Source organism: Paramacrobiotus metropolitanus, unplaced genomic scaffold, assembly GCF_019649055.1.
Source record: "Paramacrobiotus metropolitanus isolate TYO unplaced genomic scaffold, Prichtersi_v1.0 Parri_scaffold0000070, whole genome shotgun sequence".
Taxonomy (NCBI): domain Eukaryota; kingdom Metazoa; phylum Tardigrada; class Eutardigrada; order Parachela; family Macrobiotidae; genus Paramacrobiotus; species Paramacrobiotus metropolitanus.
The window spans coordinates 334,403-351,339 of record NW_026570290.1 but is presented as its reverse complement, the minus strand read 5'-3'; the positions used below and the strand labels follow the sequence as shown (position 1 = coordinate 351,339).

Sequence of the window (16,937 nt, the reverse complement as noted above, 5' to 3'; positions counted from 1 at the left end):
AAGGCGGCGATGGTATCGTACCTTGCAGCAACATCTTTCAGCGTTGCAGGTACGTACTAAGTAAGTGCTGCAAAAATTTTGCTTGCCGTAGTTCCGGTAGGCAGTATATTCAATAAGTGCGCCATTCGTTTTACTTGTGTAAAAGGCAGAGTTGTAAGAGCCATTTTAAAATAAACCTTGTCAGTTGTCACACGTAAAGCAACTGTTATCGCATTTTAGATTAAAATCGGACGGAAACGCCGTTCTAATAGGCATATGGAGGGATACTGGGGACTTTTAATTAATCATTCAAAACCGAGAATCAAAATTAGTTTTAGAAGGGTTGTCACCAGAAATTAGTTTATACTTTACTTTAGGACTTTTATTGTGGGTTGTCACACCCCTCATCTGACCAGAAACGCTATTTTATCGGGCGTTGCCCGTCGGTGTTAACTCCAAACTGCACTCCAGTTCCACTGCTTATGATTGATCGCACGCAATATTAACATGCGTGATGGAGATTTCTTTGTATTTCACTTCCTACGGCCACAAATTTATACAAAGTACAAGCAAAACGAGTAACCAAATGCAGTGAAATTTCTAACCGGCTGAGAAATTTGAACAGTGCAATTGTTGAAGTGTATGCATTCAGAGGGATATCTGGAAGTATTCTGCATGACGGTGTCATTACCAACAAACTCCAAGCCCAGTCCACGTCAGAAACGCGATCTATTGATGATCTAATGTTGCATTAAACGACATGTACACACTCCGGCCAGCTGTGTACGCGCTCACTTTGTCCAATCATATGACTTTTGTAGAGACGTGGACTTGAAAAGACGTCGACCAATCAGCTAATATAAAATGTAGTAGCGTTAGCCACCGACGCTCATCTGAGACTTCGGTTCAGCCGACGCAAAAATCTGCAAACAAACGCGGTTCAACGTTACTTAAAATGATTGTTCTCTAGTAGTAATTTGCAAAATGTTTGCTAAATGTTCACATTTCTTTTTGCAGTGCTTACGTGTATACGGAATGTGTCCTTGGCAGGAAACTAATGCCGGAACAAAACTGCTGCCATATTCGATTGTCTCCAGAATTTTCTTGGTCACACTGTCGCTATGCGCCCTAACTGCAGACCTTCTGATGTACTCGCACACTTGGAATACCACCGACGAACCGAAAATTCCGCTGGCCCTTGTAGCTGGTTTGTTTATTCTAACCGAAGTCCTAGTCACTATCTACGGATCTGTGTTTTCTTTGCGTAGCAAGCATTTGCCGGCTATCATGGATGAACTGCGCCGACGAGTCGAAAGTGTGCCGCTTGTTGTGCGCACGCTGAGATGCTGCTGTGTATGGTATACTGTCTGCTTTAATGGATTCCTCGTTATATTAACGTACATCACGGTACAGCGGTATCAGAATGTTTGGTATCAAAAAGAAGTCATTTTCGGCTTTGAATTTTACTCCGTATACGGACTCGTTCTCCAAACTGCCCTGTTGCACGGGATCAGTGCTGTGGCTTTAGCGTTTTCGGGGTCGTTTGTCATTCTCGCTGTAACCTTAGGCTCAGCCTTCAGGCAGATTGGATACGAATATGAAGCGCATTATCGAATGTACAAAACCGATAGAATTGATTTCCAGGAACTGACAGCGGGAATTACTAAAGGTCGACATGAACATCTGGCGTTGTCGGACATTGTTCGGCGTCTGGATACCATTTATGCCCCCTCCAGTCTCGTCAGCTTGATTTTGGAGGTCCTTCTAGTAGTTATCCTGGTTGATATAGTGATCGGTGTGACGCCGTCAAAAATTGGATACATGTTCACCAACAATACAACTGATCTATTGCTCTGCTCACTCATGGCGTTGGCTAATTTGTTCTTACTGATTCAAAGAATTACTGCAGCGGCTTATACGCACACGCAGGTAAGCAGAACCTTCTTCAAGGGAAAATAAAGCTTTTTTTATTGGACTTGGTGACTGGTACTGTCTATTACGAATGCACTTTTTTGTAGGCACATTCGGTTGTGGTGATTCTAAGGACCATGTCGGAAGAGCTTGGCAGCAAAATCGATGGGCTAGAAGTGCTGATAAACAGAACAATGCGCCGTATACACGATTGTCCTGTTGTGTTCACAGCTGGAAATATCTTCACACTGAACACTGAGCTAATTCTGTCGGTAACGGTTTCGACTTTCAAAAATTGCGGAATGGCGCGGCGGAAATAACAATATCAGGTGGTTATTCCCTTTCAGGTGTCCGGCATTCTCATTACGTATGTTTTGGTGCTGTATGAGATGAATTCTAAAGATGATCGCCATTACATGCTCCCATGCAACTGTACAACGAAGTTCCCGTAAACTGATCCTGTGCATAAACCTACTCTAGATATAAACTGATTACTGCGACAGTTTGTACGACAGCCGCGGACAGCGTCTGTCAAGAGAAATACAACTGGGGAATGCAGCGTCAGTGATGGGCACTATGGAAAGAGCTGATGAACTGAGCGAGATTTATTTGTCATAGTTTTATGGTGTTTTCTAAATTGTATGAACAGTTAACCGGTTGTGATAAAAACAAAGCAGATCTCGACTGATTATTGTTACCGTTACACACCAAAAGCGTTTGCCAGGGCCCAGTCAAAAGAAAGCGCCAGTGAAATTATACATTCACAGTTACACATATCTCTGGTTCCACGGAAATGATATAACTGCTAACTGTTACCGTTTCCGTATACGGATTTTATTATTGTAATGCCAGAAGAGAATGTCATGATTTGTTTGAAACAAGTATCAAAGAAAGCTCCTTGTGCGAATGCAGAGCAGCTTCGGAAATATTTTTTTCAGTGCAATCTTTAGTCTTTATTACTATCGAAATTCCTGCCATTACCGATTTACCGCTATTTACAAAAACACAGCTGTACTTCTCTATTGCTTTTTTCGGCTAGTTCTTTCGAAAACGGCCACGTTTAAATCCCTGGTATTTAATTAATCAGATGACACTGTCAGAGACAAGATTCAGTTTGCACAGTACGGTAATCCATTCAAACAGAGCTTTGTTCAATTTGAGGCTACAATATGGTACATACAACTGAGGCTTGATAAAGTTAAATAAGCTGACGCGACCATCCTTTAAAATATTCTGTGGAAACCAGTCAGTTAATTGTCCACTAAATAAATTCTGAAAAATTTACAAAGCCATTGATTGACAGTCAACCAAAATAATAATTAATATTACTACTTAAACGCACTTAAATTTAAAGCTAGCGCACACTATCCGCAAGTTGTATATAAATATATCGATATGGCGATATAAGGTGTGGGTGTTAACTCCAAAATAATTTCATTCCATTGCACATCAATTACAGAAACGCAAACGCGTACTACATTAAAACATTTTGCGGTTGTATTTCTGTCACATAGTGTACGATTGTTGTACACAGTCAACAAATACGCTTTTAAATGTTTCTGTACTAAATGCATAATAATTATTATATTAGTGAATTAACACGTCTTACTGTAGTTGTACGAGCTTACAAGGTCAGCGCAATTCAGTACTGTACTCAGTACTGTACGTGTGGTTTTCAAAATATTACAATAATTATTATAATGCCGAGTCGCTTCAGGTGAAAACTCTTATTGTAAGTGTAAGGGTACATCACGCCAACTTAATCACTTACACAAAATACCAAGTCTTAATTGTAACAATTTTACATTCGGTTAATTCAAAATTTCTGTAGCACTTACAACGAGTCTCACCACTGTAGCACTGCAGCTATTAGAATGACTACCTATCTGTATAACCCCGTGGGTTGCCGCTGGGGTTGTGACGTGAGGAGCTCTTGTAGTAGATTAGCTCTCGTAGAAGAGTCTTCGGTGAAAAGAGTTCTCGAATCCGTTGTGCCGTCTGTATCGTCCTTCCAGTGCCGTCTGTATCGTCCTTGGAAGGAAGATTCAGACGTCACGACATAGTCGAGAACCGACTGCAGAAATTCCTGCAGCCTGCTCAACGGCCGATTCCAAAACCCTAAAGCAGTTAGTAGTATTTTAAGAATTTCCTGCGCAATAATACATTCTAAGACGTCATTGCAATTTTCTTAAACAAGAAAAAACGATAGTATTGGCTCCTTATTACGCGTATTCAATAAGTAAAAATGGGGCAATGGTGCAGAGACATAATGGTAACTGCAAAACGAGCAAGCAGTTGTTTATCCTCTTCTCTCTCCCAACTGATACTAAGAGAAAACTAAAAGAGGGAAAATAATGCAGGTCATCCTTCGTACTACGCATACCTATTTTTGCAGTTTTTATAACTCCCTGGAGTGGGCCTCGACGTAAATTTGCAATTCTCTCTGGTCATAGTGCTTGCTAACATGCTGTCGAGCCACATCATGCAATTCTCGTGAGGTTCGTTTCAATGAGTAAGATTTTTTCGCTCTTTGTTAATAAAAGATGTACCGTGCTTATTCTCAGTCAAGCAAATTAGAATAATCACTCACCCTGATTGTTAGTGTATGCGGTAAAGCGCAAACAGTTTGGGCACCGTATTACGAACATGCGTCATTTGTGTCAAGTTTCAATATTAAAAGTCTACGACTGTGCATGCCGACAGAACAACAGGGATACAGATACCGGTCGAATCCATTTGCTGATATTATTTATCGGGTTATACCGGGTACGTCGGCGCTGATGAGCCTTGCTCACAAAGAAGGCAACTACCGTAGCTCGGCTAAGCTAATCTGATACATTAGCTTTGAGAGCATTTATTTCGGTTTACTCTAGATATATCGATATATCTAGATGTATAATTACTAGGAAAGTGCATCGTTGTTGGCTAGCACCGAAAGACCAAAGCGAAGCGGTAAACAAAATTAAATAAACACTTTAGGAGGTTTATCTTTTTTTAAACTTCCCATTTTCACTTATTATTTTTTTGGGTTCAATAAATATAGGTCTTAATAAATAATTTCCCTTTTGTGAAGTTATTTAAAACATCAAGAAGTGACCGACGTGACCGACTAAAGTCCCGTTTTCTTGAACATAGAGAGCCTTCGCTTCGCTTCGGTCGATTTTATCAATACGATGGCAACGTAGTTAGTGGTAACATGGTTGACAGTTGTCTGAAAACAGCAGTTAGTAATAGTGTCTATTCGCCTATTCCCCATTCCACAACGGACTGATTTATCATTATTTTCTGATCTATCTGTAAATATTTTTTGATACGAAAGTGCTACGTGTGTCTATGATGAGGTTGGTTTGGAAACTTCTTTTTACTGCAAGAGAGCTGACATTACCGAGAAACAAGTTGAAAAGTTGATCTTTGATTGAAATAAGTTGATTGATAACAAGTTGATAAGCTGATCGGAAGGAAATAAACTGACATTCAGGCTTGAAACGCCACGTTTCTTATGGCCCTATCGTACGCTGCAGTAAATTGTCATTGACCTTTCTTCAGCTAGATTGTGAGTCATTTATGACCACTGATGCTTGATAGTGCTTTGCGGGTTCTATCAAATAGGCTAAGGATTGGCGTACGCAACTTCTTTTTTGTCGTTACTGTCATTCAGTGTCAATTTAGGAACAGCTGGTTAGTATCGGGCCGTAACTGAAAAACAAAGCATTTTGATTCGTAAGTGACAACTGTAACTGGAGATTTCGTGCGTGTTCGAGTGCTATATGAGCATGCAGCCGAAACTTAAACGCGCATCAAACGTTTTTTTGGTCAAGCAGTGTAGCTCTTCACCGCATTTGATTCGTACCGTACCAAGCAGATATGCTCGAAATCGGTTCCTTTGAAATGTATTACAACTACTTCCTGCGCACAATGCAGGTCTTAGGGATGAATCCATGGAGAATGACAAAAGACGGTTTGCGTGTGACGCCAGGATCTCTCCTCGTTCTGTTTACAATGTCGCTAATCCTTCTAACTGGTTTGCTCGCTAACATTGTAACCTATCTTGATGCCCTGGCAAACTCAACGCTGTATATGGAAACATCCATCGTAGCTCTCATATTCATTATCCCTGTTGTATCCTGTCTTTTCTGCGTAGCGGAGCTTAGTTATGACTGTAAAATATTGGTAGCGGTAAAAGACCCCATGACCCGGTATCTCAACCGGCATCCGCTGTCCTCTCGTCGTCCACAGTACATCTATATCGCACAAATTTTATTATTTTTGGGGGCCTTTCTGTTTATTCTCTATGCTAGCTACAGTCGCTCCACGGAACTCTGGCACACAAAAATAACGATTTTTGACAAGCATTACCGAGCACCGTACATGCTGGTTCCACAGTTCTTTGTAATGAAGATGACGATCTTTGTTTTTTCCTGGTTCTCCACATTGTTCTCATTCTTTGCATTGACACTGGGCGTCGCGTTTGATGATGTTAAAAACAATATCGCCTCAAACGTTGATGCGTATTCCGGTGCCTGTTTGTCCTATGAACAGCTGGTAGAGGAAATACACAGCTGTCGTATGCGACATCTGACCCTGTCGAATCTGGTGGCCCAACTTGACGAAGTATTCGCCCCGTTCAATCTGGTTTCACTTGCTTCCAATATGGCGGTCGCGGTTCTCCTAATTAGCGCCGTTATGGGCATTGCGCCGCCACGGTTTGGAATTCTGTTTTTGAATACCGTACCGGATAAGTTATTCCTCACGGTCTGCGCTATGGGAAGTTTCATTACCCTAGCCCAGCAACTAGTTGCTGCTCATTACATGTATGCAAAGGTAAATTCAGTTAACCGACCGTAAACCTGAAAATTACAGTGTATCCCCGAATAAACCAAATTTGCAGCAAAGACTTTCTATATATTCAATTTCAACAAATCGTAAGGCCTAATTATGTGGGTAATTCGACTTTCTGTATACCGTAAGAACACGGTTTCTGTTTACGAATTCCTCACCGTTTAACAGGCTCACTCAATTGTTTGTTTACTGAACAATCTTGCGGAAACCTTGGACTGCAAGAGTCAGTTTCTGTATCAAGATATCACCAAGACGGTGCGACGCCTGCGAGATAATCCCGTTCATTTCACCGCTTGGTATTTGCTGGCATTAAACAGTGATTTAATCCTGTCGGTAAGTTTCCAACTGTCATTTTACTAAAGGTCGATAAAGTTAAGAAACGCTAACCACAGTCGTGGGCTAGTAACTCATCATCTCACTAATTATAATATGTATGTAATATGTATTATGACTGTTAAATGATTAATGAATTTAATATGTTATATGACTAATTATAATATGTAATATGACTGTTAAAGCGTAATGCTGCGTAAGACGTACTTTAGGACGGTTAGTGCACACAGTATGCGTAGATAGTGCCTCCAAAGCAACTTAAAATGATCGCGATGGTCTCTAATTTTACCGAATTTCATCACGTTTGATGGTTACTAGATAATTGGATTATTGGTAAGCTACTTAGTTGTTCTACACGAAATGGAATCGAAAGGACAGCACCAACCGAGCGGAATGGCAGAAAACCAGTCTTACCAACTGATATACAATTCAACGATGCGCAGCTTTCTCTACTGATGTATATTCTAATCATTTTATGTATCTACATAGAAAGAATTGCAAATACGGGAGTCAAGTGCGAATTTTGGAGCTTTCGCTGCATGAATTGTAGAGTCAGTAAATGAAGAATCACTGTTAATTTTACCTGAAGCCTTAATCTGACAACCAGTTGGAGCGGAAAGATTGCTGTTATATAACCAAATACACAGCTGTAAAAGGTCAGAGCTAAAACAAAAGCAATACTACATAAATTGTGCGCGGGTTTTAATGGGGAATTGTTAGTATAGCCTTAATTCATCAGCAGTAGTTGTTCATGGCTCATCGAAATTTGCTGCTGACACTTATGGAGCCTTGTGCGCTGTTGCCCACATCCATTCCTTGTTTAAAGCTCGACTCAGCTGCCAAATCCTTGGATCTGTGCGAAAGCTCCATCATAACAGGATAAACAGCCGTCGGTTTCTTCCACGCTTTATGCACGAAAATTGCCCACCATTGGCTTAAAGCGGCACGGTATTCCTGATGAACTGTGAAGAAAATCACCTAAATATAGAAACTCTTCATACCGTACTTCAGTACATTCCAAAAGCGTTCGGCTACAGTTACGCAGTCTGGGCGAAAAGCGTTCGGCCGAAATTGCGGATTCGAAATTCATTATAATCCGAAACTCCGAATTCATAGGGTCGAAACGTACAAAACAATCGAGCGAGCAGAACTGCGATGGGCCTTTTTTGGCCGGGAGTAGTAGACGCACCACTCATCCTGACGGTTTTACCAAGAATTATTAGATACAGAAAAATTACTTACGGGATTTCCGGCGTAGCCAAATGCAAATGCGGTGCGTAGCCAGGCCACAAGCATGGGATGGTCATCAAAGAGTGCCCGGTTATATGCAGAAATAACTGTATGGGGAAAGTAACAGACGCTTCTCAAGACAGCGGATAAGCAGAGCGTTAATGAGAGTTTCACGGCGCGATTGCGCGTACGCAGACGTTGCGCACGCCCCATCACGAGGCGACGGTACATGACGTGCATCAGCATAACCAAATAAGAGGCCGCTGTCAATCCCAGCGGTATATTCGTGGTCAGAAAAACGTGTAGTTTTATGGCGATACTGTTACCGTCCAGGATCTGCACGCCGCAGGCGTATAGTGGCGGCATAGTCTGAAAACGCGCGCCCCATCCAAAAGCGAATGGAATGAAGATGGAGGTGGATATTAGCCACACGATGACCAGCGAGACCACGTTCAGGCTGTGGTTTGTTATTCGTTTCCGGTAGAAATTAGGGAAAGCGATGGCGGATAAGCGGTTTACGGATAGGATGAAATCGGTCCAGTTGGCCAGGGTGCGGGTGATCCCGAACGGGAGTTGCAGAAAGGTGCACAACAGAACCGATGACTGTAAAGTAAAAAGGTCACGATAGCCGCGTGCTTTACTTTGAGATGGTCGCTTTAATTTTGATTATATTTAGACTATTAATTTTTAAAATGTATGTCAATGTTTCTTTCACTATTTCCAAAGGATATATCAGGCAGCAATCGTTTGCAATTTTGCAACAGGTTTTGTAAGAACTCTATTGAAAAATTCTTTGAAATTTTGATGTCAGTAACCGTAACTGTACACCGGCACTTTATGCTAGACGGCGTAGAATTAAGAATAATTAAAAAATAGCACCAAACATTGAAAGCATTAGCTTGTTGGTTCCCACCGGGTAACTGGCAAAGTAGGTCTGCGTGTAGTTCATGGGCAGGTTGGCTCCGCACATGAGAATCTCCACGGCGGCCATGTGCAGCACTAACAGCTTGGTGCCGTTGCGCTTAACAGCGGTATCGGTTGTCATCGTCCAACGGTGCCGGATCACTTGGATTAATAACCAACAAAGTACGGCACCGGTAATCGAGAACACCATAGAGAGAATGTACCACCCAAGCAACTGCGCGTCAGACACCGCAGTAACATTCCCCAAGCATGCTAACGTTGTGTTCAAGGTGCGGCTGCTAATGTCGGTCTGATTAGCGTCATGAACACCCATGTTTCGAAATGTTTATCAATGTATCAAGTGTGAAAAACCGTGCTGTAGAGAAAGCGTAAGATTGAATACGAGAAGCTTGAAACAGCAGTACATTACGGATATTATTGTTCCGTGAATTTGCAAGTAGACGAGCTGACGCAGAAAGATATCCTTTATACGGCGCGCATACCAACACGCAATGTTGAGAATTGCTGAGGAACCCCAGCGCATGCTGTTCACTTTATCGAAGCAGTACATGGAACTTAATTAAATAGCGGTGTGTGGAAGGCTTTTCTGAATTTCCGGACCGAGACGAAACCAAGTCAGAATGCACGCAAAAATCAATGGACTGCCCTACCGAACGCTATAAAAACGCACCGACTTCGTAAAGAATTAATTGAGATTGGAATCAAGCCGGTGTATAATGATTAGAACAGCGGGATATATTGTCCCAGCAAACCGAAGAGTGACTGACGTATGCCGACGCAGATCATAATTATATGCCTCTCTATTTTGTGACACTCTCATCAGACTCGGCGTCGATGATTCGCTCTTGTGACTTGTGGTATGCCATCGTCTAGCGCAGCTTTCTTCTGCTAGCACAATTATATCGGGGCGGAAACCATCTCGATTACTGCAGATGAACAGTTAGATTTTAAAGTCCCATTATTGTTGAAATTTTATTACGGTCCACGGTTAAATAATTATAATGGTAAACTTAGTAAAACATAATATTTAACTCTCATTTTTGGTGCATACTGGTGTCGGTTTTCGCCGTCTTGCACGCGAAACGTTTTTCAAAGGTCAACTTAACCGCATAACAATTTTTATATCGGCCTTTCTACTGCGGTTGCCTGTTTGCAGCAATAACAACGGTTTAGCAGGCTTTTTAATAAATAAACACATAGGAATATACGAGAAAAAAAACAACATTAACTGGTAGTGCTAGTATTTTCGGGTTCTTTGGCCATTCCATCCAGTAAATCTCGGTGCTCATAGTTAAACTGGTTGTAACACATATCCAGACACAAATACGGTGACACGGAATCGTCCCCAATGAAATCGCCCAGCTCATGCGTTAACTGTGCGAAATCCGGCCGCTGTCCGGGATCAAGGTGCCAGCACTCTTGCATTAACGCGTATCTGGAAGAGCAGCCGTTTGTGGAGTACATATTTACTAATGATCTTTTTTATTCTTGTAATTTACACGGTAATACTGGTCACGTGGATAAACGCATTGGGAGAAACGTACACTGGTGTTGGGCAAATAGCGGGTCGTTCTAGACGACTGCCATGGCGCAGCGCCGTGAGATGCTCCACCACTTCGGCAATGTCCATGCGGGTATTACCGTAAGGAAGTTCTCCTAGCGTGAACAGCTCCCAGACTACCACACCAAAAGACCAGACATCCGATCTTGCCGAAAAAATCTTGTCGGTTATGGATTCGGGTGCCATCCAGCGAACCGGTAAAACAGCCTAAGTAAAATATTCCCCTTTTTACATTTGGAATGATCCATCTGCACATATTCAGAGCACGCAACACCGCATTTACATTATGTAGCCAATGCCACCAGAAAGTAATTATTAAGATATTTGCGTTACAGCAGTATGTAATGATAGCTATAGCGGGAAGTAATGCTGTTTAATTGGTTTACCAAATTGTGACTGCGTTCTAAAGGTTGCCTCTTTTTGATTTTTCCAGATCCCATTCATACCCCAATTTTTTACAATTTTTCCAACCCATTTCTGTTCCATTATTTTTCGTTCAGACTCATTTTCTTCCATCTCCATTTCAGCGATTCACTTTTCAAAAAAAAAAAATAAGACATACAACCAATGACTTTCTTGTCGCCGGGTTACGGGAAATGTCATTAGCAGTCAGCTATCCACGCGAAGCGTGAATTTACCGTTGTTTCTCCCGAACTTTTTTCGATCCTACCATTTAGAAGTTATCACGATCTCGTGCGACGGCGTGAGGGTGTCGATGGTTTTATGAATTTTGAATCTGAATTTTTTTTAAAAATGGTTGTAAAAATGTACATTAAATCATTATCTCTATCCTATTTTCTAAATTTCCCATTTCCGCCAATTTCTTCGTTTTCCCCATAATCTGTTTCCATATTTTAAGCATCATTTTCCCATCCATACCATTTTTAGTAAGGATAAACGGGAAATGGGGGAAAAAATGGGGATGGGAAAACTGTGCGGATGAGTAGGTTGTTCTGGTCAGCTCGCCATACGCGTACGGGTATTATGTCAGCAAATTTATCGGAATCTAGCCATCTTGTTTTTTATTAGTTTTAACTTTATATCTGTTTCTTTCGTTCATACATAAGGGTCAATCGGAAATGTCAAATAAATTGGGCTTGTGATCCGATGCTTTCCTGATTCCGTTAATCGCAGTTGTAACTGCATCGGTAACCTTTGTGTTTTTCCAACCTACTTAACTAGCCGCTGAACTGAAGGTGCTCTAGCATCATCGCTTCAGTAACGTAAGCGGCCAAAATAAATTGCCAAATTAATCCCTATATGTACTTGGCGCGCACTAACACATACTTGATGATCGAGTAGGATGTATTCAGCCATCTGCTTGGACATCCCGAAATCGGAGATCTTAATCACTCGTCCATCGCAAACCAGGACGTTACGAGCAGCCAGATCCCTGTGGATAATCGAACGTGTTCCCAGGTATTCCATCCCGCGACTGATTTGGAATGCGAAGTTGATTAAATCCCGTGTTGCAAGGATCCGCCCATCGTATATTTTACTGTCGCCGCTACCGTTGACGGCTTCGGCATCTACTGCACGTTCTAAACTGTCGGCGTATTTCTCATCATAAAAGAGAAGGTCACCGTCGGGACTGGTATGATTATAGAACCTGTCGCGATGGTCCTTCAAATACTGCAATAGCGAACCATATCTGGAAAACTCCAGCAACAATAGAATATCTCCTACAAAAATTGGTGTCTGCCTTCAGTGCCTTGTAGTTAACCATGAATCTGAATGCACGCAACGGATGAGGAATGATACCTTTCAATACAATTCCCAGTAGATTGCATATATTTAGATGGCGGGCTGCTTTGGACATCATTTTAATTTCCTCCACTAGTTGGCGTGTATGATCAGGATTATTTTTATCTCGCACCATTTTGATGGCCACTTCAACAGGATTAAATACATACGAACAATTCAAGCGTGCTAAGCCCTTCCGCACAACACCGAATTCGCCTTTACCCAAAATAACATTGCCTGCAAAACAACTTCTATTATGGTCTGTGTACGTATTTATTACTTATGCCCTATAACACAAGACTACAGTAGAACAATACAATACTGAACAGCCACCAATTCGATTCACTCCGTTTCCGAATTGGTGGCTTTACTGCTTCCTGGCCATGCGGCGGTTGAAATTACAGGCGCACTTGAGCTGTGGAAAAAGAACGCTCGTCTACCTGAAATACCGGAAGCGAACTTCCGCAAGCAGCAGAAGACATGGGACTTGCCTTTGTGTAACGTGTCGTTGTCCACGCTGCTAGATGTTTTCCGCAATGATGACCTTAACAAAGCCCGCCTTCTTGCTCAGTCTAAACCAGAAGCTGGCATCTGGTTAAACGCATTGCCCTCCGCTCATATTGGCAACCTCGTGGACGATGACACTCTTAAAATCTCAGTTGGCCTGAGATTGGGAGTGGCGATATGCGAACCCCACGAATGTTTGAAGTGTCATAAGCACGTTGATAAGTACGGACACCACGGTCTTTCGTGCGCATTTTCCGCAGGTAGACACCCGCGACATGGCGAACTGAACAGCATCGTGTGCCGCTCTTTAGTGTCAGCTGGAATCCCTGCGAAGTTAGAGCCCCGCGGAGCGTCACATACTTCCGAACGACGCCCTGACGGCTGCACAACCTTGCCTGGCAGAGAGGGATGTGTTTAGCGTGGGATGTCACTTGCGTGGATACTGTTGCGCCTTCCCACATTAAATCTACGGCGTCAAACGCAGGCGCAGCTGCGTTGGAAGCGGAAGAAAAAAAGGCGCAGCTGTATGCGTACTTGTTCGGCAGGTATATCTTTGCTCCGATAGCTTTTGAAACAATGGGCCCTTGGGGACCGGCCGCCATCGCCATTATCAAAGAATTGGGCAAACGACTAGAACAGCAGACAGGGGAGAAGCGTTCCCATGAATTTCTACGTCAACGACTGTCGTTGGCGATACAGCGGGGGAACGCGGCCTCAGTTTTGGGAACAATGGAAGGAGCAGAAAAGTTAAACGAAGTTTTAATGTTGTAAAATTGTGATGTTTTTTGATTATGTACTGTAACAATGCGATGTACCACAGGTGAATAAAGAGAGGATACTGAACAGTGAACATACAGCATCAACGACTAGATGAATAGAATTTGGTTGATAGCGCTAATATGCAAAAAAAGTGCTGCATGCCGATATTAATTTTATATGCCATCCATTTATCGCCAACTTGCAGTAATAATGCAATCTGATCGTTATACAGTATTATAGTACATGTAACTGGATAAATAGTGACGATGAATAGAATACCTGCATGCATATTTTAAAAATTATTATCTATATGCGCATAACTATTTTAACTATTTGAATAAATCAGCGGTATCGTGCTGATATTGGTTCAGCCTACGATTCCAGCGTTTTGATGCTCATCCGTACAACTACAAGCAGTTGATTTTGCGGAACTGATTTTGCTTACTCATTTGGATGTTAGCTAAGGGAACCTCCAGCAGTCGCACATAATTAATCAGCGCCGTGGCAACTTCTCCACTGCACGTGCGTATATACGCCAGGTTAACCTCCGACCCGGCCAGTGTACTGCGATCCGTGGAACTGCTGCCTTTACGCATACTGCCCACATATAACCGGCGTCGTTTACGCACCCACGCCGTCACGCAGATCCCGGCACCACATGCGAGCAATACCACCACCGTGATGACCGAACCGAGAACCGGCGCCAAGATCGATGTATCGCCACCCTGCTGTTGCGTCTGGGTCAGTGAGGATGTTTGGTTAGGGTATTGTCGCACGACGACATAATCAATGGAGAAGTGAGCCGGGAAAACGGTGCTGGCGTCGGGGTGGGAAGCGGACAGGAAGGGTCCGCCTACGGCCAGTTTCATCACCAGCTGCATGCTGATCGAGGGGATCTCGTTGGGCTCGGTGGTGTTGAGGATTTCCCGGCCGTCGAAAAAGAACCCGAGATAGGTTTCCGACCAGACCATTTTATAAACATGGAACTCCTGAGCCAGGTCGCTCGAACTATGTACATACAAACGTGTTCACAATACTACTATATAGTTAAATAACCGAACATAGGGGTGAGCAATGAAACCGCACAATAATTATTTCAAAAGTCAGCGTACGAACGTACGATTATAACACGTATGTTTAGTACAGTTTTATAAATTTAAGTACAATTTTTTAAAGGAAGTATTTTAATTTCATGATAGGCACTTATAAAACTAATTAATCAAAGCAAAATTGGAGTTGGCTGAATCGAACTGCGCGACCAAGAAAAATTTATTGTAGTATATAACTCAGTTATGTACTATAATAAATTTCTTGGTCGCGCAGTTCGGTTCGGCCAACCTTCGGCAGAATAAACAGTTTTGTTTTTATTCTCCATAAAAAAACAGTCAAAACTAAAACGACAATATCCTCTTGAGGTTCATTTACGTTATGTGCTGACCATCAAACATCATGATCTTTATGTGCTGACCTTGTGTAATGTTTCTGAGTTGCCACCACTGATTTGTTATCATTCAAGTAGACGGCCTTGACTTCACCGGCGAATGTGTCGTTTCCGTCGACACCGATGACCGTGGCGGAAGGTGGCCAGTGGCCTTTACAGTTCGTAGTTACCGGTGTACACATGGGACTGAATAAAAAGGCGCTGGATATGATACCCTTGCCGCCGGCAACTTTGACGCGCCATTCCACTTCACCGTACAAAAAGTGGAATTTATTCATGGTGTACGCCATGCCGGAAGTGTAATTTTGCTTTGCAAAAAATCCATCCTACTAAAACTAAACTGGTTCACCACATATCGTAAGAAATAGAAATTAGGCCGACAAATTATCGATCATATACACTCCGTGCATTTATTCTATACATAACAGTCACATACAGATATATTTGTAAATATTTGTTTTGTTTTAAGTTTAATTTTAAATGCATTTTTAGTCATTAAAAATTATTAATGACAGCTAGCACGGAAGCCTAGCGAAATGATTCGTACTTTCCGGTGTCGTTGTTAATTTTTAATAAATTAATTAAATAATCGGACTAACATACCTGTGTGTCCTTGTGGTTTTGGTCGCCGACGTATTTCACTGTAATGGTCAGCGTGCCATTCTGCACAGCGACATTCTGCGGATCATAATACTGCAGTTCGGAGCCTAACGCCGTGGGCATATCCGCGACGAACCATTTACCGAGATCCACGGCGGTACCATCAAAGTCATCCCGAAATACTTCCCTTAAGAGTGTGTCATCTGTCGCTGCGCTCAGCGCCAGCAAAAGAGAACACCCGGAATAAAGCAGGAAAACTGACGTCATCATGGCGGAGCAATACCATGTTGTACTCTTCCGCTGTTAAATTTCTTGCACATCACAACGAATAACCGGAATTATTTCTATCCGAAAATGTATTCAGCCGGTCTGGATATTCGAAGAAATAACTGTTTCACATAAGGAAGAAAATGATGCGAATATTCGGGAAAATGAGCACATGTTTCATTCAATGGCAGTTTGGAAGTTTCCGTTACTCCGATGGAACATGTAACACTCGTTGATATTTTCCAGATTACTAACACGTCAGCCTTTAAAATACTTCGTCCCGGTAAGGATAATCAGCATGCGATGGATAAAAGTGAGAGTTTTCCACTAAAATCACCATCTGGCTCTCTCCAATCTGGACAATAAAGTTTTATGACGATAAGGCACACTTCGCGGCCGCATTGCATGTTTGGCAGTAACAACAACGCTTCACGATAGTCTGTGTTTTCAGAAACCTATTGCTGTGTTTGTTGATTGCCGCGCGCTACAAGTTTCTAATTAATGAAGTGCGTGCCGGCATATGCATCGTAATTGATCCCCGAAGCGGATCAACATGGACAATCAACGCGAGCCGGTACATTATTATAGCAGTGCACATTGGCGTACTTAATAATTCAGCGATAAATATCACGCCGCAAACTTCCTATCTGATCGCAAAAAGACATGTGTGACTGTGCTGTATATTAATATCGTATACCGGTACTTCGCTTCATTTGCGGTTAATGTGCTGTTTGTATTTCATTCAGCTTAAACTGCAATGAACGGCGGGAAAATTACCACGGTGAAAGTTTTCACAGAAGACGCGATGTCAGTCGCAAGCAGGATGGTTTGTTTATGTTCGCG

General features: G+C 42.3%; 3 protein-coding genes across 4 annotated transcripts; 1 reads left to right on the top strand and 2 right to left on the bottom strand.

The window, feature by feature from the left end:
- Positions 1 to 40: 40 nt before the first annotated feature.
- Positions 41 to 2,574, top strand: LOC129594620 (uncharacterized). Its single transcript, XM_055491369.1, has 4 exons — positions 41 to 49; positions 997 to 1,908; positions 1,998 to 2,162; positions 2,238 to 2,574. Exons 2-4 carry the CDS (start codon positions 1,015 to 1,017, stop codon positions 2,340 to 2,342), a joined length of 1,164 nt encoding a protein of 387 aa, XP_055347344.1. The 5' UTR covers positions 41 to 49; positions 997 to 1,014; the 3' UTR covers positions 2,343 to 2,574.
- A 5,244-nt stretch (positions 2,575 to 7,818) lies between these two features.
- LOC129594637 (rhodopsin-like) lies at positions 7,819 to 9,337 on the bottom strand. The gene is made up of 3 exons (XM_055491388.1): positions 9,206 to 9,337; positions 8,305 to 8,895; positions 7,819 to 8,040 (listed from the first exon to the last, which is right to left on the bottom strand). Exons 1-3 carry the CDS (start codon positions 9,335 to 9,337, stop codon positions 7,819 to 7,821), a joined length of 945 nt encoding a protein of 314 aa, XP_055347363.1.
- A 984-nt stretch (positions 9,338 to 10,321) lies between these two features.
- LOC129594619 (fibroblast growth factor receptor 3-like) lies at positions 10,322 to 16,646 on the bottom strand. 2 transcript variants are annotated; one of them, XM_055491367.1, is made up of 7 exons: positions 15,831 to 16,646; positions 15,255 to 15,553; positions 14,232 to 14,794; positions 12,539 to 12,757; positions 12,065 to 12,459; positions 10,761 to 10,984; positions 10,322 to 10,651 (listed from the first exon to the last, which is right to left on the bottom strand). In XM_055491367.1, exons 1-7 carry the CDS (start codon positions 16,095 to 16,097, stop codon positions 10,441 to 10,443), a joined length of 2,178 nt encoding a protein of 725 aa, XP_055347342.1. In that variant the 5' UTR covers positions 16,098 to 16,646; the 3' UTR covers positions 10,322 to 10,440. The 2 variants fall into 2 exon arrangements, with proteins under 2 accessions (XP_055347342.1, XP_055347343.1); XM_055491368.1 differs by having other exon boundaries at positions 15,255 to 15,556; positions 15,831 to 15,957.
- Positions 16,647 to 16,937: the final 291 nt, after the last annotated feature.